The sequence below is a fragment of the Equus caballus genome, chromosome 28 (genome assembly GCF_041296265.1).
Source record: "Equus caballus isolate H_3958 breed thoroughbred chromosome 28, TB-T2T, whole genome shotgun sequence".
NCBI lineage: Eukaryota > Metazoa > Chordata > Mammalia > Perissodactyla > Equidae > Equus > Equus caballus.
In genome coordinates, this window is record NC_091711.1 from 8,221,058 (window position 1) to 8,245,009 (window position 23,952).

Below are 23,952 nucleotides of genomic sequence, written 5' to 3' on the forward strand. Positions count from 1 at the left end.
GTATACGATACAATATTATATACTATTTGTCAGATAATTTGTGAAGACTTTTATATACACTGTCATGTTTAAATATCACAACAAACCTATGTGATGGGAACTGTTATTAACATTATACGATGAGAAAACTGACATTTACACAAGTAGATAGGGCAAGTTCACACAGATAATAACTGGGAGGAGCCACTCTGACGCAAGAATGTGTGCACTTAATCATATTTTATGAATTAGCGTATGGCTATCTGCAGATTCCAACTTATATCAAAACATGATGCCGATTTTCAAATGGAGAACATATAAATTATACGAAGTCTGCAATGGAAAAAAAATTCTGCCCAGATAAAAAAATTCTTATTGTATATGAGTCAAACAGCGTAGGCTTTCAAAATCCTCCATATCGGCCACTGTGTGGTTTTTAAGACAACAAAATACAAAATAAAAAAATTTGCATGGGTACAAGTATTGGCTAATTACTCATAAACCAAATAAGTTTAATTGGTCCTTAACCCTCTACCCATAAAAATATAGAGTGAGATATTGAGAATGAATTCTAAAACTATTTGAGTGCTCTAATGATCACATACATTAGAAAATTCTTATTTGTATCTGTCTGGAAAGATACACATCTATAATTTCCTCTATTCTGGAAAGATACAGATATAAATATGTGGTTTCTTTCAATTTCCTTTCTCTGGTTACATCTATTTTTTGATAAATTATAAAGATACAAAGTGTTCTCTATTTCATGGTGCTGACTGTGGGGACTAAAAAACTGGCAAAGAACTAAAGAGAATACTACAGTGATTTTCTTATATTCAAGTCCATAACTAATATGATTTTAAAAGCTTGACAGTTATTGAATGCTTGCTTACATGTAAGGCCCTGTCACAAGAGAACTTTTTTGAAACATTTAATCTGAACTGTGAAACACGGACTAGCTTTATGCAGATGAGGAACCACAGAACTACTAAATGTTGGATCTAGGATTTAAACCCAGGTAGACTGGCTTTCGCTCTCTCAATTCATGCTGCACAATTGTAGGAAAAGCTTCCTTTTTCTTCCAGTATAGTTAACACATTTCAGAATTCCTTGCTCTGCAATAGAGAAAACACATATAAATTTCTCCTTGAATTATTTCAGAGATGTATATGATGATCTAGTTATAGTCACTCCAACTTAACGGTCTTATACATGAGACAAATGCCTTAGGTTCATGTGATCAATATATATGAACTATGCCTTTAGCGCCTAGTCTTTCACTCAAAAAAGGACTGAAAGATAAACTATACTGTAATTTGTTCCCTTGCACCATCTAGTGGATTTAAATGACAACTGCAGCAGTACTACAAATGATTACAAGTCAATTGTACAAGTCAAAATGGATTAACAGGAGAACTGTTCCTAAAACTGTATTTCAGATCATATCACAAACTTGCACATAACTATTTTTTCCTTCTTCATGAGGGAATCAATTAGGCATAGGTGCTGAATTCATTAGTGAACGTTTACATCTACAAATAAAGTAATATAAAATAGCATCCCCGCAATCTTTTCACAATTAGAGATAATGAAAGCCGCATACACTGTAGCTCTTCCCAGTTTCACACACTCCGAGGCTTTCCCGGCAGCTGCGCGCCAGGAACTGCCCTGGAGTCTGCGGAGGCCAGTGCGCATGCGGGCTGGGAGCGGAAGCAGGGAGGCGGGGCTAAACCAGACAGGAGCGGAAGCGACCGGGTGCTGGGTGAGGCGCGGCCGTCGGCGGTGAGTCCGGGCCGGCCCGAGCGCAGAGCACAGGTCCCGGAGACGCAGAAAGTCACGGAAGGACTCGGGGGTCCGGAGCCGGCGCCGCTGGCTGTTGCTGCCCCGCCGCCGCCGCGGACGCCCCCGCCCGCCTGCCCGAGGTGCGGCCCGGAGGCCTGAGGCCTAGCGCGGCCCGCGGAGCCCGCCGTGAGTACTGAGAGCGCCCGCGGCCGAGCCGCACCCCCCGGCCGGGCCCCGCGGCCGAGCCCCCCAGCCGGGCCTCCGCGTTCCAGACCCTCCCGCCGGGACCCGCCGCCGCCCCCGGGTTAAGATGGAGGAGATCTCCCTGGCCAACCTGGACACCAACAAGCTGGAGGCCATCGCGCAGGAGATATACGTAGACCTGATAGAGGATTCCTGCTTGGGCTTCTGCTTTGAGGTGCACCGGGCCGTCAAGTGTGGCTACTTCTACCTGGAGTTCGCGGAGACCGGGAACGTGAAGGATTTTGGCATCCAGCCCGTGGAGGAGAAGGGAGCGTGCCGCCTCCCGCTGTGCTCCCTCCCCGCGGAGGCCGGGAGCGGGCCGGATCAGCAGCTGCAGCGCTCACCCCCAGAATTCCAGTAGCTGCAGCATGAGCGAGTCTGGGGGTGACCAGGACAGGGACGCAGACTGGTCTTGTGGATTGGAGAATTTAGGTAGCTGAGTAGGAAAAAAAACTCAGACAACAGTCCCAATTCCCATTGAAGATCCTAGCCTTTATAAACCCAAAGTGGAGAATTTAGGAATTAGGATCCTTTTATAAGTCTGTTACTTGGGGTCGGCTTTGAAATCCCGGGCAGGAGGAGCTGTGCGTCCCGCGCGCCATGCAATACAGGTTGATCTGTAAACACACCAGGAAGTGCGCAAGATCCCAGTACTGTCCCCAGTGCACAGGTGTGTGGCTGTGTGCCCAGCATATAAAATCCTTTGGTTCCTCAGCCTTTGTCTGCCCGATGTCAAGGGCTTCCTGGATAACTGACAGTGTGGACAGAACTGATGGTCAGGCCTCGATGGTTGGGCCTCAGTGGCACTGCTCCTCTGAGTTCTGAGCCTCTGATTTGGCCTTCGCCGAGACAAATGAAGGTCAGGTATGAGGTCTGGATGTTAACAATTACAATTTGGGAAAACCAAGAGAGAGAATTCCCGGCTGAATCTGGTAGGCGAAGCTCTGTGGTCTTGGCTCCAACGAGAGAAAAGGTCAAAGCCACCAGTTTCCCAGAGGTCCAGCATTTACAGTGACTACAGCGGTCTTGGGGACAAAGTCTAGCCTTCTGCTGAACAGATCCCTCTTTCTGGCACCCCACCTTGTGGCATAGGCTTGGCAAATGGACCCCTTGGTTATCCAGGCAGGCTGAGAATTTAGTTATGATCTCTTGGGGAAGTAGTGGGGGCCTCTGCAACTATGCACGATCTCTCAAACTGCAAGATTCATATCTGGATCCATTATGCTGTGGACAAGCGTTTGGTGGGGCAGTCATTTTCCTACTCTGTTACTAGTTATCTAGCCAGTTTGTGAGCCTGACTTGGTCCTTATGCCAGGTCACTAACTGCCTTCCACCCCAGGGGCAAGACTGAACTGTAGAAGAGCATCATGGCTGTGCAGGAGGTTGTGGTTTGAAAGCTAAGCCCGGAGAGGACCTCTTCCAGCTGCCCTCAGTAATGTGAATGGGTTAGTGCTAGGAGCCAAGGAGCAGGACTGGGTCATCTCATCTGACTGTGCAGTATCCTGTTGAATGCCCCTGTTCCTTGGGTTGGGCAGTCACAAAGCTCTGCTGTGGTGAACATCTAGACACGTCACTCTCTGCCTCTCACAAGGGGCAGCCCTCTCCACTGGGTCCCCTTTGGACCTTCTTTACAAGAGCTGTCCTTTTGTTGTTGGAAGTCAGGAAAGGGCCTCCAGAAATGCCCTGGTTTCAGGGAATGGGATGGGGAGGATGGGAAGTGTGAGCCGCATATCAGAATTACCCTCCACTTTACTCCCTGATGGAGGGTTTATGAAGTGTAGAGGGATGGGAGCCCCAAGGTGAGCGGGAACGGTGCTGCTCTATTTGAAATGTTTTCTTACCTCATTCTGTGCCCTAGTAAGGGACCCAGCCTCATCTCTCTGGCTTGGCCACACGTCCCTGCTCCACTGCCTATTTGGTGCAGCTCATGACCCCAGGTGCTGCCTGCCACCCTGCTTTCACATTGACCAGTTTCATTTCATCTCTTGATGCTCCTCCTTCTGAAGCCTGCCCAGTTTCCCTTTCCTTGGCTTCTTTTAAGTTTCTTATGTTTTTTTCTTCTTGTTTGTGTGGGAGACTCAGAAGAATCTTTCTTATGGCTTTCTGTGTTAGGCTTAGGATGAGAAAGGAACCTAAGTTTTTGTATATGAAAGGCAGTGTCACACCTAAGCATTTCTCCTATAGGACTGCCTTGCTAGTATGCCTTCCTGCTCTGTCTTACTTCCTGAGGAGTCATATCTCCCCGCCTCCACTTGGATACCGCCTCTTAGGACTTAGGCAGAAGAGCAGTCAAGGCTGGCTGACACACACAGGGATGGAGTTGGTCCTGATGCGTTTTCTTTAACCCTTGCTGTGCATGTATCCTTCCTTATCCCAGAAGGAACCGTTTGGACCATGTGGACTGATTTGGGTTACATACTTTAGAGGATTAAGGGAACCATAGTAATAAGGCCTCAAGACTATCTGTTACTGCATTCTCCCCCAGAGTTGTCGTGCTTAGGGTCAGGACCTAGTTACAGATTGGTCTTCAATCCAAGAATTGTGATAACTTTAAAAAAAAAAGCAAGAGCTAAAATATCTTGCTTTTTTGGGGTTATCTGCCCTTTTTGTAAACATCTCATTCTAAGGGGATACAGAGAGTAAGGAGGTTTTAAGTGAGACTGGCCTAATTTTAAATAATGTCTGAGAAACAGGCTGAAGATAGGACCATGGTCCACTCTTCCTTCAGAGAGGGAGTGCAGACTGTGACATTACTGTTTCCTTTCTGGCCTTTTCTCCTGTTAGAGGAGGAAGAAGTGGGGAGTAGTTTTGAGTAATGGTTGGTTCACGTTACCTCCCTCTTGGTTTTAGTTTTTATTTTTTTGCCCCCCACTATTAGGGCAGTAGCCTCCTGCCCTGGATGGGTGTAAGGTGTGCTAGGTCCAACAGGTGCCCTGAGGGGACAAAGTCTTTTTGGGGAGAGAATACTCCCTACCATGTAGTTGACAGTGGTTAGGAACTCTCCCTTTGCCTACCTATCTTCCCTCTAACAGCAGAATTTCTCTCCCTCCCTGTTCAATTAGTGTATTGATCACCGTGTAATTCTATTATGTATCTGAGTGTGTGTGTGTATGGGGGGAAAGGGGTTCTTTACAAATTTCTGTGGTTTGTGGCTTTTTCTTCCATACGTTACTTTCCACCACCGCATGCCTGGGGCCATTGCCTGGCATTGTCGCATGCTGGGATCATTGGGGAAGTGTAGTGAAGCCCACCACTGTCCTTTGTTTTGGAGATTCTTATTTTTGCATAAGTAGTCCATCCTATACAGATTGCTGACTTAACTGTGTATTCCCCTTGCCCCTATGGCTGCTGGTGTAAATAAACTGCATCTCCCCATTGGTAAACAATAATAAAGTTTTAAAAAATGACTTTATTTGGACTTTGTATGTTCATCTTTTAAAATATATGTTTTTCAGGTATTGACATAGTAAAATAAGTTTTGAAGTAATTGCTGTTGACCCTTAGTCACTTTCTCTTGAATAGGAAGTTTTATCAGACTAGATGGAGAAGCTCTGCCCAACTTTGTTTTTCCATCTAGTCCTGCAGATTTAGCGTTCTGCAACATCCAGTAAAAGAAACAAACTGTATACAATCTTCCCGTTTCCATAGGAGGTAAGAAGGTGGTAAAATATGTATAACCCAAGCCTATTACTAAAAGTTCAATGTGAAAGATAGTTCAGTTTGAATGGAAGTCAAGGTATTGATGTATATAACCATTTCAAGCCAATATTCTTGCTCTCAAAAGGCAAATCAGCCTTTCTAAAGATAGCTTTTTCCCAATACTTTTTAATTTACCTCAACTCTTGGTCTTTCATTTTGTTTTTATAATAATTCTGAGATTTCTCATTTCTTCCCCTTCTTAATCCAGAGTTAGAACACTTCCCTTGGAAATTGTACATATGGCTCCTTAGTACTGATCCAAATCACTTGTTTGCTAAATGTTCTAGTTCATTAAAGAAATAGTCCAAATTGGAAATAATATTTAGATGAATAAAAATTATCATAGAAAGGGGGCCAGAGGAAACAGTCAGTAGGATACTTCAGGGAACCTTATAGACATGTCACATGGTATTGAGTCACGTAACGCTCAAATCCAGCTGCAGCAAATACTTTCAATGCTATTTTCGTATGTTTAGATTTGAATTAATATATTTAGGGTTAACCTAGTGAGTTTTCTGAAATGAGATATTTGCAAGACCTCAGTGCCTTACTCAACCCACTAGATGTTAGGACTTTTTTAAAGATTATTTCTCTTCATGCTTTCTAATTAATCTTTATATTTAAAAAGAAAAAAAAAACATTGCATACCTTTTAACTGTATAACTGCCTAGATACTGCGTTTTAACTGCAGTATATAGTATGAGGTCAGGAACCTAATAAATGCTTACTTGATGTTGACAGAGAAAATGCAGTATGCTCAAGTAGTTAAGGATTTAGGAAGAACTTTCTTTGCACACAGTTTTGCCTTCCATTAGGACCTGAGGTACTTTAAAAGAGTTCTATGATTTTTACAAGTTTTATGAAACGAAGGGAATATATTGTATGCTAAAAGAACGTTTATACTTCATTAAACATCTTTTCACATTAGTCTCTAAAGTAATTATCATGGTTAGTGAATTGCAGTTCTCAGATTAGCTAGAGATGACTTTTAGCATCAGACTTTGGAAGGTTTACTCTGCTGTGGAGGGCACAAGCTCTTTGAGTTTTGTTTGTGTTCCAAAAGATGCCCATGATGCTTTGGAGGAAAACATTTGTTACAAGTGATGCACTTATTGAGAAAGATATTGCAGATAAACCTGTAAATCCTTAGGTGGGTGTTTTTGTTTTTTATTTTGAAAACATTTTCAATCATGTATTACTTGAGCCTCACGAAAATATGTGAGCTAAAAAGAAAATACTACATTCATTTTAGAGATGACAAAGTATGTCCAGTGGCAGTGATTTGCCCACAGTTCAGAAAGCAAAGTGCAGAAGTAGAATGCTGGTGCTAGGCCACTGCTCTTTGTTGAAACAACAGAATTTTTAATAAGTGAAAGGACTAATGTTAAAAAAGACAAACCAGTTAAAGTAGAATGAAAAGATTGTGATGCTAGTGAAAATTTTAAGGCAATGAATTTGAAACCATTAAAAAGATGGAAAATATATTTAAAAATGTAACATCAAAAATGATTCAGGAAGGCTTATTTTTTTAATAAATGAATATATCCAGAACTTAAAAAAAAAAACCTCATCCCATCTCTACTCCAGTATACACATAAAAGCACTAGACACTTGGAATTTTACAGACAATACAGCAAAAAACAAAAATCATGATAGGTTATTGTGAAAATAGATGAAAAAAATGAAGATTTTAGCAAACCAACTCCTTTAAAATATCGAAAGTAAACATTATCAACAAGTTGGGTTAACACCAGGAAAGTTAAGATTTTGACTCAGAGAATCATTGCATCACTATTAGAGAAAAAATGTGAAAATTTCCATAGATAAAAGAAAAATAGTTTGATAAAATTCAATACCATTATTGGTTTGAAAATACCTGTTAACCGTATAGGAACAAGGGCTAAAGAACTTCCATATGCTAATAAAGTATGTATCAAAAACCTATGACAAATGCTGTACTTAATGTTGAATACTTGGAAGCAAGCCTTTTATAATCAAGAGAGGAAAAAACAAAATCTTCATTCTCAGATGATATCTAAATCGACAACTTTATGACATCTGTGAACATACCACTGGAAGTAATGATAGAATACAGTCAATTTGCTGCATATTGTGTCAATATCCAAAATCAGAATACTAAAATATTTTAAATGTTGCATTTATAATGTAATGCATCAAAAATTATAATGCTCCTATGAATTAATGTAACAATATCAGTGTAAGATTTTATGGAGAAAGTGATAAAATTTTCTTCTGGTATATTGAAGAAAACTCAAATAAATGGAGAGTGGTAGGATGTTCATGGATAGGAAGCTCAATAACATCACTCCAGATGTATGAATTGGAAGTAATCTTGACTAAAGTCCAAATGGACGTTTTCATGAAACTTGACAAGCTAATTTTAAGATTTATATGAAAAGCAAGATACAAGAATAGACAAGATCTTTTTGGTGAATGTATGTTACATAGTGTGGTTTTGATGCAGGAAAAAACAGTGAAATAGAACAGTTTAGAATTAGGTGGAAAAACACGCAAATTTATGTCATCCTGATGTATGACTAAATTGGTGTTATAGTCAGCAGATTATAAACCAGTATATTGTTCTGGAATAGATTATCCATAAATAAGTAATAAAACTACTCCAGACACAAAAGTTAATTCCTATGTGGATTTAAGACTTATTGGGAAAAGTAAAACATCAAACCTGTATAGAGAAATATAGGAGGGTATGTTTATAATTGTAGGCAAAGGAAAAATTCTTAAGGAAATAAAAGCACCAAACATAAAGAAAAAAATTGATATATTGGACCATAATAAAAATAAAACTTTCTGTGCTTTGTCATACTAGAGACAAACAAACCACCGCCACCACAAAATCCCAGGATATGCTCGTAGAAGTGTTGCAGTTCTTAGTAAAAGATTATTAACAATTACACAATTGACAAATGGACAAAGTAAAAGAACAGCTTATCTGAGAAGAAGAAATTCAAATGCAAAAAGATGTGAGGGGCTGGCCTGGTGGTACAGTGGTTAAGTTTACGTGCTCTGCTTCAGCAGCCCGAGGTTCGCAGGTTCAGATCCCGGGTGCAGACCTATGCTCCACTCATTAGGCCATACTATGGCAGTGTCCCACATACAAAATGGAGGAAGGTTGGCACAGATGTTAGCTCAGGGCCAATCTTCCTCACACACACCCCAAAAAAGATGTGAAAAGTTCACTTATGTTCAGAGAAATGCAAACTAGAAACAAATGAAACATCAATTTATACCACTCAGTATGGCTAAAATAAAAATGGGTGATGATATCGACTCTGACAGTTATATACAGCAATTAAAACTCTTGTACAGTGCCGGTTCACTGTAAATTGATAAAAATATTTTGGAAAGCTATTTGGAAATATCTATGGCAGTTGATAAGCACAACCAATACTCCAATATTTGCACCTCTTTCAGCATTATTTGTAATGGGAAAAAATTGAAAGCCATATAAATAACCATTAAAAAATATATAGTAACTATACAGAGGTGAAAATAACCAGGGCTGCACAAATAAAATAAATGTTTAGTAAAACATGTATTCTTATACTTTGCTACCTCACCTTTGGAGCTTAACAATATACAAATCAATGCTATATATTGTTTAGAGATATATGAATATGTAATAAAAAGTGTACCAAACACGTTAAACTAGACTTCCACTTCCGTGTGCATGGTGGTCTAGACATTGGAAAAAAACGATGGAAAACATTGGATGCTGAATAAATTGCAACAGAGATACTACTAAGTGCCTTGCTCTCCTCTCAAGAAAGTAAGGGGAATACCCAGCTCTCTCTTCTAAATAGACACACACACACACAGATGCACAGACACAATAAGCACAAACCAGAGATACAAGTGAAAACATAAAGTGGGATTGCACTGGGGGGAATAAAGATACCAAAATCTTCCAGATGGGAATGGGAGATTAGGCCTTGATCATCACAGAATGAAACTCTTATTCACCACATAAATACAAGACACCTGAAATAATCTTTACATCCTTGATGAAAGTATGGGCAGAGTAAAAGGAGAGAGAGACAGACAAACAGAGACCTTCCTGACTACAGAGAGAACAGACGAGAAAGCCTCTGCCATGACCCAAGGTAATTAATTAAAATAATACCAATATTATCATCGTTATCATCACTGTAATTTCCCTTTGGGAATTTGTACCCATACCTTTGTTTTTACTTGATTACCCTACCCTGCTACTCAGAGAAACCTCTACCTGAAAATCATACAATGTGTCCAAGATGATAGTATACTTCGTGAGTACCTGGCAGAACTTGGGTCCCCCAACACTCTCACAAATATGAGCTTGCAATCAAATAAACATCTATTTCTTTAAAGATTTCAGTTATAGCTATCATAGTCTGCATCTAATCATTGTATTTATAAGAAAGGAATTCTAATTCTGTAGATTAGTATTTCTGCTGACTCTCTACAGAATTAGTACTCCTTTCTTGTAAACAGAATGATTAGCTGCAGAATATAGTAGCTATCAATTAAATCTTTGAGTTAATAGATGGAATTTTAAACATGAACAAGAAACAGGAAAGAATGGTCATGCATTTACAAAAACAAAAGTAATAGAACTTTTGAAAATGAAAAAAAGTATTTCAATAAAATTAAAAACTCAATGTATAGGTAAAACCTCAGTTTGCTCCAACTGGGAAAAAGAGAAAGAATCAGCATGAAGCATAGTCTACTGGTCACTAGTCTCTATGTTTAGTTACTCAGGCAGCAGAGTACGTGTGTATTTTTGTGTTGCCTCCTTGTCTTCATTGATAGACCCACAGACCATTATTTATTTTTTTGATAAGTAATCAAAATGTGAAAGTGCAGTAAAGAAAAAAAGTGATAATATGGAAAGTGCGATAGGATGTGATTGGAAGGTGGCTGACCATGGGAATGGTGACACTGGCAACATTCTAGGGACCCAAGATATGCAGCCAGAGGATCTTACTGAAGGTGAGGTTATCAATATAAATGAGAAAACTGGTTGTGGCAAAAAGGATAAATATGTTTCAGAGGAAGTGAAGCTGCCAGTAAACTTGACATTAAGAGATCTGTCAGATATTTCAAAATATGAAAGTGCAAAGGGTAAAATGTATTGTAGGCAGAATTCTAAAGATGGTCTCTGGAGCTTCTTGTCTCCTGGTTACTCCATCAAACAATAATCTAAATATTACTGTGAAGGGATTTTGCAGATATAAAGTCCCAAGTCAGTTGACCTTAAGATATGGAGATTATTTGGCTGTACTTCACCCAGAGTGTGAACACTTTAAGAACAGAGAGTATTCTCCATCTGGTAGCATCGCTGGCTTTGAAGTTGAAGGGGGACGTGTAAGAAGGAATGTGGATGCATCCTGGAGCTGAGAGTGGCCCTCAGCTGACAGCTAGCAAGGAAATGGGTGTCTCAGACCTACAGCCACAGAAATGGAACTCTACAAACAACGTGAGTGATCTCAGAAGCTGATTCTTCCTCAAAGCCTCCAGATGAGAGCCCAGCCCAGCTGACACTCTGGCTTGCGAGACCTAAGCAGACACTCAGTTAAACAAGCCTGACTTCTCACCCAGAGCACTGTGAGCTTCTAAGTGAGAACTGTTTTAAGCAGCTAGTTTTTTATCAGTAGTTACACGACAGTAAAAGACTTCTACGGTCATAAACTGATCGAAGTTTAGAAAGACAATTCACTGATTTATGACAATTCACTAAGGCATAGAAAAGATGCTCGCTCTGAATAATGATTTACATATGAGAATAAGACAAACTGTTCAAACTACTCTTGGTAAGTTTTATACAAATAAAACACATTTATTTTCATTGTTTCTAATGTTTAAATTTACAGTGTACAAAATAAATACTCGTTTTACCATTTTTTATATCCTCATATATTTACTCAGTGACAATAAAAGAGTTTTTAATTTTTTTAGAGAAATTTTTTAAAGGTCATCAGATGATCTTAATTTTTCTCATTTATTGTTAAGATTGCTTTGCATTATTTCAGCTTGCATAGTCAATTTCACAGTCTGCACAATTGTGCAAAGGTGGCACTATCTGAATTGCTATCATTTATTTTCTTACAAATTTTCAGAGATGTTAATGTTGCGTCTTTTCTAAAAATGTATTCCAAATTCAAAAAATTAGCTATTGAGAAATCACACATTGACTTTCTACAGATAACTTAGAAAATTTAGCCTAAAACACAAAAGATGTGAGTTCCCCAGACAGCAATTTGGCAAAGCTTTATAAGACTGACAGAAGAAGAAGAAAAACAAGGAAAGCGGTTTGGCAAAAGGAGAGAAAAAGGAATATAGGTTGATGAAATAGGGACTATTTAAACAAGAATCAAGGGGAGGAGGAAGGTGCTATCTGCATTAATGACAAATCCCAAAGTGAATTGCATGAATGAGAAAGAAAGAAAAGTATACGGAGAGGAAAGTTTACAAGCATTATACTCAGATATTTGTCTCTTAATCTTCACTCATTATTAGTAGAGTGAATTTGGGAAGGTAATGTATTCTTTATGAACTTGAATTTCTATTTGTATTAATAGATATAGCAATAGCAGCCAGCCCTGAGGGTCTTGTGGTTCAGATTTGTCAATCTCACCACCACAGCCAGGGTTCATTTCTGTTCAGGAAACCATATCTTCTGTCTGTTAGTTCTGCTACTGTAGCAGCTGTGTGTTGCTGTGATGCTGAAAGCTGTGCCACCGGTATTTGACATACCAGCAGAGTCACCCATGGTGGACAGGTTTCAGTGGAGCTTCCAGACTAAAACAGGGTAGGGAGGAGGACATGGCCACCCACTTCCTAAAAATTGGACTGAAACCCCTATGATATAGCACCAGAAGGTGAGAGGATGCTGCAAAAAGACCAGGCAGGGTTCTGCTCTGCTGTACACAGGGTCGCTAGGAGTTGGAATCATGGGTGGCACTAACAACAAGAACAGCAAGAGCATTTCACAGTTATGAAAACTAAAGGTGTGAGTCTTAAGCTAGTTGGGGTAATGGGTGATGACAGACAGGAGGAGTAAAGTAAGGCTTTCCTGAGAAAGCAATATTTAAACTGAGCCTAGAGTTCAGTGAGTTACCTGGGATAACTTTGTCAGAGTAGATGAAGAATAATTAAGGGTGGGTAGCTGGGGGGGGGGGTGGTGAAGATGGGGAAAAGCAGTTGGAGCTGGTATGTTAAAGAGAGAAAACCATTCAGATGGCAAGTTTAAAGCTCTGGAGAAATCATCATTTTGTGCCTTTTGCAGATGGAAAAAAATCTGTTATTAGTATAAAACCATATATCCCATCCACTTCCATCTAGAGGTTTCAGGATGGTATAAACCCTTTACTTGGATTTTATCAGATAAATAGATACAGCTTAATTAGGAGTACAATCCCACAGAGCTCTAAGAAAACAAAACTCTCATTAACATAATAACATCTTACACTAGCAAGGTTAACCTTACATCTGGAAGAGGCAGTGCTGTTTTAAATACACAGTGACCTCTCCACTATTAATGTGTTCTTATCTCCGCAACTTACTCTTCTCCCACTGCATTCTCCTCAGTCCTCCAGCTGCTTGTTTGCAAACACACACACACGTATGCAGATACACATGTGCATGCACGTGTTACTACTTTAAATCAAGCCCAGTTCAGAGTAAGTTTAGCTGATCTGCTTTTGCTCTTGAGGCTGTATGAATGATTACAGTTCAAGTCCTTACTTGCAGACCAGCCACTTCTAACGTTTGAAGGTAGATTAGTGTTGACCTCTTAAATAAGTCCTTTACAGCTAAATTTTCTTTTTGAATAAACAGTGCTGGAGAGGTTTCAAGATAGGGGCATAGGTGGACTCTGAACTTACCTCCTCTCATGGACACAACAAATTTACAACTACTCTGGGGACAATTACCCCTCAGAAGGAACTGAAAGCTAGATAAAAAGAACCCCCACAACGAGGGACAGTGCTGACTGAGGTAGGACAGGCAGAAATTCCTTTTTGGAAAGAAAAAAAACCCCACTTTCTTGAGCCACAGCATTCCATGGCCAGCTGAGAGTAATGCTAATGTATGCAGCTTTCCCTGCAGGAGTGGGGGACCTGAGCAGGGGCACAATACTGCTATAAGCATCCTTTGGGCTCAGCACAACCAAGATGAGTGTCATAATATCTGGCTTTCCTGACTACTAACAACAACAGGGATTACCCCCCAAAAATCTGTCAGATATAAGAGAAAACAAGCTGATTCTTAAAGGACCCATGCACAAACTTGCCCAGTTTGGAAAGCAACCTAAAGTCACCAGAAAGAAAGGTGCACAGTCCTTTAGTGAAAAGAAACTCACTTGATAGGCTCTGGGTGCATCTCAGTGAGAGATGAGACCTCTCCAGGGACTGAGACATTGGTGGCAGCCATTATTGTGACCTAGTACAGGCATACTGATACAGACACTGGCAGATGCCATTGAAGTTCATCCCCTGGTCTGTTAGCCCAGGGTCTGCCCCACCCACTAGAGCACCAATTTAATCCAGCTCAGCCAGGGCGGGCAGCCTGCCCTAGGGACTGGCCCCACCCAATAGGAAGTCCTTGGGCAACTTTTGGGCCTGCATAGGCTTGGAGTTTCAATCCTCTACAGCTGGGTGAGTGGGTCTGCCTCTGCAGGGCAGGGTATGTGTGAGGAGTAGGTGGAGTGTGTGGGACATTGGTGGAATGTGTGGGGCCTCTGCAGCGGGGCAACTGGATCCATTTCAGGAAGTCAGGGCATGCACATGGGGCATGGCTATGTTGACAGTGTGTGTGGCCCTGTGGGAGGTGGGGCTGGTCAGCCACAGAAGACTTGTGTTTCTCAAACATCCTCGTAGGGCATCTGTCCCACTATCCAAAGCCTGAAACAATTAGGTGTTCCCAATAGCCTGGGGCCAGCCTCACTCAGCTGCAATCCTGAGAGGGCTGATAACAGCCTTGCCAGCCAGAGGCCTACAGCAATTTAAGCCCCTGAGCCTAGCAACCAACCATGCTGCGGGCCTGCTCACTTAACAGAAAAACTGCAACAGGAGTGTGCTATTGGAATTTGCAGCCAACTGTGCTGGGGCTCCCCACACCCAATAAAGTGGGTGAAGAGCCCATAGCAGCCACATGCAGCTGAACATTACAACAAGCCAGCCAGGGGGACAGCCTAGCCTCTCTGGGCACCTGCAGCAAAAGCAACCCTGCCACAACAGAAGGGCACATGTAACCCACACAGAGGACACCTCTGGAACATTTGGAACTGGTAACAAAGAGGGAAGCACACTGCTGGGCCTCATAAGGCATCTCTTACATAAGGCCACTTCTCCAAGATCAGGAGACATAGCTGACCCACCTAATACACAGATATAGGCACAGAGAAAGAGGCAAAATGAGGAGACAAAGGAATACGTTCCAAGTAAGGGAACAGGACAAAACCCCAGAAAAAGAACTAAATGAAAGAGAAATAAGCAATCTATCTGACAAAGAGTTCAAACAAAAAGCATAAGGATGCTCACTGATCTTGGGAGAAGAATGGATGAACTCAGTGAGAACTTCATCAAAGAATTGGAAAATATAAAAAAGAACCAATCAGAAATGAAAAATACAATAGTGGAAATGAAAAATTCACTAGAAGGACTCGATAGCAGAATAGATGATACAGAAGAATGGATCAGTGAGCTGGATGAAAGACGAGAGGAAATCACCCAAGCTGAACAGATAAAAGAATTAAAAAGAATGAGAACAATCTAAGCTACCTCTGGGACAACATCAAGCACACTAACATTCATATTATAGGTGTCCCAGAAGGAGAAAAGAGAGACAAAGGCACAGAGAATCTATTTGAAAAAATAATAGCTGAAAACTTTCGTAACCTAAGGAAGGAAACAGATATCGAGATACAGGAAGCACAGAGAGCACCAAACAAGATAAACCCAAAGAGGCCCTCACCAAGACATGTTACAATTGAATTGTCAAGAATTAAAGAGAGAATCCTAAAACCTGAAAGGGAAAGGCAACAAGTTACATACAAAGGAAACCCCATAAGGCTATCAGCTGACTTCTCAGCAGAAACCTTACAGGCTAGAAGGGAGTGGCATGATATATTTAAAGTGCTGAAAGGAAAAAAAACCTACATCCAAGAATATTCTACCCAGCAAAGGTATCATTCAGAACGGAAGGAGCAATAAAGAGTTTCCCAGACAAGCAAAAACTAAAGGAGTTTAACACCAAGAAGCCAGTCTTACAAGAAATGCTAAAGGGACTTATTTAAGTGGAAAAGAAAAGACCACAAACAGGAATAAGAAAATTATAAAAGAAAAAAAAGCAATGAAATCACTGGTAAAGGCAAAAATACAGCAAAAGTAGCAGATCAACCACCTATGAAGATAATATGAAGGTCAACAGACAAAATTATTAAAATTACCTATTTACATAACGGTAAAGGGAAAACCCAACAAGAGGATATAACACTTGTAAATATCAATGCAACCAACGTAGGAGCACCTAAGTGTATAAAGCAGTTATTAACAGACATGAAAGGAGAAATAGATAGTGGTGAGGTCTGGGAAGCTGCATTTTCAATACATGGCCCAGTGAATTTTGTGCATTCTAATTGTTGAGAACTACTGTCCTAGAGAGAAAGCAGAAAATAACTCTATAACCATCTTCTCTTTTAATCTTCAGTAGATGTCCCTGGGATATTTAAGACCCTGGACATTTTTTTTTGTTTCTTGGCTGAGCTCCTGTATATCTAAACTATTTGATTTAAAACAGTGAGAATTTAGAGATATGACATCAGGAACATTGTAATGCCTTTACAAAGACTGAAGTTTTAGAAATTTTTATTCCTTAAATTATTACCTTGAGATTCCTTACCTGTGGAATGATATGAGAAGTATATCATCCCTCTGCCCCTAAGCAATTAAAGGCAATATATGTTCCAGATGGCACTAGTCTTCTGTTTGCATATCTTAGATCAGTTGTAAACGATTCATCCTTTTGTTTAGTTTAGTGTTCATTTAAAAGGGCTCTGTAGCTTGGATAAAAATGGAGGACTGATTTGAAATGATAGATGGAAAATATGAAGCAGTTCAATTTGTCATCTTATCACTTCAGAATTAATATCTATAATGAACTCAGTTGCATATGTAGTGTAGCAATTAAAGTATTTTTTACTTCTCTCAGATAGTATTTACCAGTCTCTTGTTATCAATACTTTTTCCACTTCCATTCAGCTAAAATTTTGATTCAAGAGCATTATATTTGCAGTCAGTGATTTACCCCCCACAGATCTAATGACAATTCATAAAATTTAAAAAGACTTTGATTTTCTCATCATCAACATTAGCTGTAATAACAGTTTTCTTTTGGGTAATGACAGTTGGCCACAAGAACAATAGATTAATTAAACCGTCTCTATTAGAGTAATTCTACGAATGAAGAATATGTGAAAGCATATAGACTCCAATTGGTTTATCTAGTATTAATTATAGGTTGTTCATTATTAACTGGGGAAAGAATAATCTAGAGTATAATCTAAAATCTCCGTGTGAAAGTAATGCTAAGTGATTTATAACAGTTATAATTTACACTAATGGGGAAGCTGTGAGATAGTCCTAAGGGGGCACTAGAGGCCCAGAAAGTGGTTTATTAGGGACATTTATTAGGTTCAGATGGAAAAAGTTAATTAAGCTGCTTTATCTTGTGCGTGTATGCAAATATTTGTCAGACCTCCTTTCTTAACAAGGTCCAAAAGGTTATGACTAGAGTGACCACACATCCTGGTTTTCCAGGGAGGGTCTCAGGTTACAACTGTCATTCAGTGCCCCCTAGGCCTTTTAAAGTGTTATGTGTTGGATGATAAATTATATGGTTACCTTACTTATTATTCACAGAAGAACTGAAAGATGTTTCTAAAAGAGATTGAAGACCAAATTATAAGGGAGGTTGTGATATCAAATATTCAAATAAAGTGTTAAGTTTACATGTAATACACTATTTTGATAATAGTCTGTAACTAATCAGAAGTTAGAAATAAAGGTATGATTTGTATTGACATACAGTCAAAAATGTATGGTGGATTAGCTAAAGGAGCAATTTGGAAAATATGGAAAAACTGAAGGGAGAAAGGTATTTGAAGCTGGATCTTCTACGCTTTATGTGAGTTGGAGTAAAGATTGGACAAGGGATGAACTGGAACAATGAAACAACAAACCATTGTTATATGCTCTGGGTGTTCCCTCTAGAGCACTTGCGAGTGAAAGCAAATTGTCCATCTTCAACCTCTACCAGTTTGCAATATGGACCAAATCGCCCACTTTGAGATGACACTCATAAACAATGATATATAGCAGGTAATACATAGCAACTCACAGGTATTAACAGGCAGTATCATCAAACAGAGAGTGGACAGGAGTAATTCAGAATGATTTGTTTTATTCAGTTTCATGGTTCTTGGATAGGGATGATGTTCCAAGCCTTAAAAGTTGCTTATTGTTGATGGACATAAAATACTCCAGATTGGTGCTATGCAATAAAATTTTCTGTAACAAAGGGAAAGTTCTGTGTCTGGATCTATGGATAACTGAGAATGCAGGATCGGTGATGGCTACTTCAGAGGTAATGGTGCATCGTGTAAATAGAGAAGCGGGTCTTCTGTGGAGGAGATCACCCTTTTTGTCACTTCTACCCCTAGCCCCTAAAAAGGAGAAATAGAATTGAGACATATATGTCCAGGTTTTCAGTCGTATGTAGAGTCCATATCTCTCCATGCATACGTGAAGTCTGTCCTGATACCCGCTCTGCCAGTTCCAACTCCAAGAAAGCACCTTTCTTTCTCTCTGGTCCCATTTCATCCTGATTTCCTGTGTTCAGAATGGAGAAAAAGAACATTTGGCAACGGCTGGATTTTATTAATACCAATTAGTGTAACTGAATATTTCAGCTGCAGATACTACAATAGAGTCTGGGCCTTACAATTTAGGGATTGGTTAATTCTTCAAAGCAATGATAAACATTAGAGTAAATATCTTTAACTTCTAATCAGCAAATTGTTAAGAAACAACATAAAAATTAAACCTTCTTGTAATAACTATGATCATTATTATCTGCATTTTAGTACACGTATGCAGAAAAAGAAGTAACGTTCTACTACCCTGCGGAGTTGTTTGTATGTTCTGCAGTTCTTCTCCTTGACAGGTACATGGAAGGTACTCATTAAATGTTCTGGTATTTAAAAGAAAGTAACACACATTTTTGTGTGATAGTATGCCAGGAGCACAATTTATGTTTATTTTCTTCCTGTAATTAATTTTTATATTATTTTGAGGATTAAGTGCATGTTCTTAGGGAGAATAAATTTCATCCCAATAATGAAAATAAAACCACCTCTCTTTCACTTTACAGCTGAGGCACAGAGACATCAAGTAACTTAATAAAGGTCACATAGGTTCGATCCATCCATTGAATAAATTGGTTTCTATTGCTACATAACAAATCACCACAAACTTAGAAGCTTTAAACAACAAAAATTTATAATCTCACAGTTTCTGTGAGGCACGATTCCAGGCATGGATGAACTGGGTCATCTGCTCAGGGTCTCACAGAAATAAAGATGTCAACCAGAGCTGCTACCTTGTCTGGAGCTCTGGGTCCTCTTTCAAGTTCATTGGCTGCTGGCAGGTTCATTCTCTGTTGGATACCTGAGGTCCTTGTGTTCTTGCTAGCCATCCACCAGGAACTGCTCTCAGCTTCTAGAGGCCGCTCTCCCATTCTTGCCAGGTAACCACCTCCTCTCACAACATGGAAGTTTACAGTCAACAGAAGGACATCTCTGATGCTTCACTCTCTTTTAAGTACTGACATGATTAGGTCAGGCCTACTCAGGGTAGTCTTCCTTTTTATGAACTCAAAGTCCAAAGTAACTTAATCATAGAAGTGGCATCCCATCATATTCAGAGCCCCGCACCCCCGCCCCACTTCAAGGGGTTGGTTATACAGGGTGTGTAAAGCAGGGGGGTGAGAAGTTTAGAAGCCACCCATACATAGACTCCACTTTCACTTAATTCCCAAGTACTGTGGATGCTAAGCTGTTATGAGGATAAGGATGGAGTTTCCAAGGGTGGCATTCCCTACTTGTTCTCTGGTCAGTTCTTCAAGGACCTGGGTTGTACAAGTTCAGTGTGAGTAGGTGTCGTATAAATAATTCACAAAAATCTCTATCTACCAAATCATGGAGCTCTCCAGGTGTTTATGTATTTATGGCAACAGTGTTATCAATGGATCTTCAGCCATGTTTTCATCAAAGCAACTCAACATCTGCTATTTAGGGATCTTGGTTGGTGACTTTTATTCCCATTCAAAAGGAAAACTTATGAGTAATGTGTGAAATGTGAATGACAACAAATCAGAACAACACTCCTTTTTGGGGCACTTACTTGGGCACTTTTGAATCATCACTTCCGTGCCCATTAACCATCCCCTCTAAACATCTCCCTCAGTCTCAAATGCTCTAGTTGTGTCACTCTCACCTTCCCCATTGCTAATGGAGATGAGCAGAGTAAGCACACTTCCTGAAGGCAGGGGCCATTAACCCAAACACAGCTCCTTACAGAGTGTAGAATTTTCTATTAGAATGTAAGTTTCAAGCGAACAGACAATGATTGTCTTGTATACCGCCCAGCACACTGTCTGGTACATAATAAACGTTCAGTAAATACTGATACAATAAATGATAGCAGTAAATGTATATTGAATTGATTAACATTCTACGTTAATTCCAAGAGCAAAACAATGGATTCATTTTGTTTTGGGCAAGGAGGAACAAAATTCTCCTACCATTATTTCAATTATGAAATCTTTCTACATATCCATATATTCTAGGTTTTTATTTTGCAGAATTTAAGAATTAGGTTTTCTGTTTCCAATCTCCTTTATTTTTTTACAAATATAAGATCTCATAATTTTTAAGCCAATTCAGTATGTCTAAGAAGCATGACATTTTAAAATTATCTTTAAGAAGAATAGCAATCTACTATTTGTCCTATTTTGCCTAGTGCATTGTGAATCCAAACAGTGCAATGTGAAGTTTTCCTGTTTGGTTGCAATATGCAAATGAGATAGATTAATATTCATCTCATAACTTCTGTTTCCTAGGAAGTACCTTAGCAATTAAAGTTTGGTTAATTTATTTTCTCTTTTTTGGGGTATCATTAATGAGTTCATCACAATTTCTGTAAAAAGCTAAAACGCTAAGTTACAAGGGTACACTATTATATAATGATTTAGTCACAAATTTACATTTTAACTTTTTACATAGAGAAACAAACATGGTTTGGTAGCTTCGTACAGTAAAAGAAAAGTATATAACAAAACATCCAACATCACGAAAAAAGCATCTAACAAGTCTTGGAGAGCTACAATTAAATTTAACTAGTGGAACAGAAAGAACCCCTGGCTTTAAAATGTTTTTCCATTTATCTGCATTGCTCATGGAGCCTGTTGTTTGTTTTTACTGTTGTGCTTACTAGAATTAAATTCATCCCAAGGTTTTTATCAACTCTGGCATATCTGTTCTTGCCATGATGGAAACTGGATAAAATTTTAAATCTTAATTAACCTCTTTCAGTGACCAAACAATAATGGCCAAATCTCAGGTCTATTCAGAGCAGCAGATAATTCTATGCTCCTGATAAATGCCATGTTTGAAGGGAATTTGTTTTGACAATTACTTCTCAAAAGAGTTCACCCATTGGAAACATCATTTTTAGCTGTGAGAACAAAGACAATTCATATATCAAGAAAATAACAACTAGATTATAAATTACTTAAGCTATAATTTTAAATGCCGCTCACTCTACCCCAATGATTTGCTTCTTTGTTTTTAATTCTGTGGTTTTGCTACAGGTCAACCAATTGATGAACAGGTCAGCTGGAGAATCAGTGAAATGGCTTCTGAGCATCATTTAATGAAAAGAGCCTTTGATCTAAAAAAAGAATTCAAGTGCAATCAGAAAGAGAAATCAAATCAATTTATTAGATTATTTCAAAGTAAACTTTTGGGGTTGAGTGAAAGCCCAGAGTAGGAATAAGGAGAAGATGGTAATACTAACCCTGCCACAAAAGAGCCATATGATCTTTGACAAATCATCTCTCAAACTCAGGTCTTCTCACATCCAAGAGACAGGTAGTACTTCCTACCATTGCACCCTCACACGATGTTGTCAGAATTAATTAAGGACATGAATACGACAGGGTTTTTTAAGCATCATGTGTTTTACTCTTGTTTGTTGCCTCAGACCAGTCAATGCATGTGACTATTGCAACTGTGCATCCATTGTTCCCCGATGTCTTCAGCAGAGGTCTAGTGGGACATGGGACAAAGTCACTTCTTTATAATGAATTATTTCTTTATTTGGTAACTTAGACCTGTATCCAAGTATTACAGTGGTTTCATAGTAAGATTGTCTGACAAAAAATATCTTTCAGAGAGTAGTTGCCAATTCATTTTGCTCTTAAAATTTTTTTAAAAGGTGTATATAAATGTGTAAGTATAATTATAAAATAGTCTTCACCATGTGATGTGTGAAGGAGCTCAGCTTGTGTCTGCGAGAGCTGACTGAAGAATCACACTTACCTTTTCTTAATTAAGTACTTTACTTACTATAAATGCCCATTGCATTGTCAGGAGATTGCCAATATCTGCTGTTCTTGGTGCCTGATTCAAAGTAATACTAAATTTCAGCAAAATATGACAATTTGACTTCCTCTTTCCTCATAACATTTTGTCCATGTATATTTTTTAAACATGGAAAAAATACAGTTACATATTTTTTTTTTTTTTTGAGGAAGATTAGCCCTGAGCTAACTACTGCCAGTTCTCCTCTTTTTGCTGAGAAAGCCTGGCCCTGAGCTAACATCCATGCCCATCTTCCTCTACTTTATATGTGGGACGCCTGACACAGCATGGCTTGCCAAGCGGTGCCATGTCCGCACCTGGGATCCGAACCGGCGAACCCCAGGCCACTGAGAAGCGGAAAGTGCGCACTTAACTGCTGTGCCACCAGGCCGGCCCCCAGTTACATAATTTATGTAGCTTCTGCCTTCTGCGTTCCCTCTTTTTCTCTTTGGATTTGGGCTGTGTAATGATTCCTTTTATCAATAATCCATTCCACTGTCACTTAGCAAAGTGAGAAGTGAGTGGTCTCCTGTGACCAAAATATACAAAAGTACAAACTACATTTTGGAAAACTAAGAAATAATGCTTTCTTACACTACTGTCCAATCAATCCAGTTAAATATTGCATAACATTTATTGTAACTTTTTATAATTGTAAATACTACAATTGTAATAAACCTCAAGGCAAGATATCTCTCAAAAATGTTTCACTTACCTAGTCTTGGACTTTTTGGGAGTTCAATAAACTCAATTTAACCTTTCGTATTAAGATTTAAATCAAGGAAAACCTTAGGATAGAAATAATATGGGATCAGAACATCTCATTCAAGATTGTACATTGAATACATATGATAGTTTTCATTATCCTATGATTTATACTACAGAATCATCCACTTATTTGCAAATAAGTTTTTGTTCCATCATTTTGTGTTTAATAACAGAAGTCATCCTTTCTGTTTTCAGTCTTAGGCTTTTTTCCAACTGTCAGGATTGCATTTGTGTTGGCGCAAGATATAAACACAACATGGTTATAAACACAATGTGAAGTCAGTGAATTGCATAGCATACCCTTTTATTTAAAGCTTATGGCCTACACAACACAATGAGACGCTAACTGTTGTGAACTAGACCTCTCATGCTACAAATACCTCTGTCCAAATAGGATGCAATTTTAACTTTCACTTTGAGTCACCAACATCAGTATTTCTAAGAATATGTTGTGGTGACTATTGATCTAGGAGTTCTAGATAAAATAATGGTTAGTTATTTATGGCATCTTAGTAAGTATTGCATATCTTTCTGTATGGGCAGCCTCACAACCTCTAGTTGTATTTCTGTTACACGATAGGATAACCGTCTCATTCCTGGAGACTTCTCTCAGGGATCTCACATGAATTTTTATACACCAAACCATTAAAAATGTACTTTCAAAATTTGGGGAAAACCATCTGGCTCTTTTTGTCAGATGTGATTTACAGACAAATGGACAAAACCTTCATTTTTGATAGAGATTGTATGTACAGTGAATG

General features: G+C 39.2%; 1 protein-coding gene across 1 annotated transcript; it reads left to right on the forward strand.

Moving 5' to 3' along the window:
• Positions 1 to 1,690: 1,690 nt before the first annotated feature.
• On the forward strand, positions 1,691 to 5,411 carry ATXN7L3B (ataxin 7 like 3B). Its single transcript, XM_005606485.4, has one exon. It carries the CDS (start codon positions 2,072 to 2,074, stop codon positions 2,363 to 2,365), a length of 294 nt encoding a protein of 97 aa, XP_005606542.1. The 5' UTR covers positions 1,691 to 2,071; the 3' UTR covers positions 2,366 to 5,411.
• Positions 5,412 to 23,952: the final 18,541 nt, after the last annotated feature.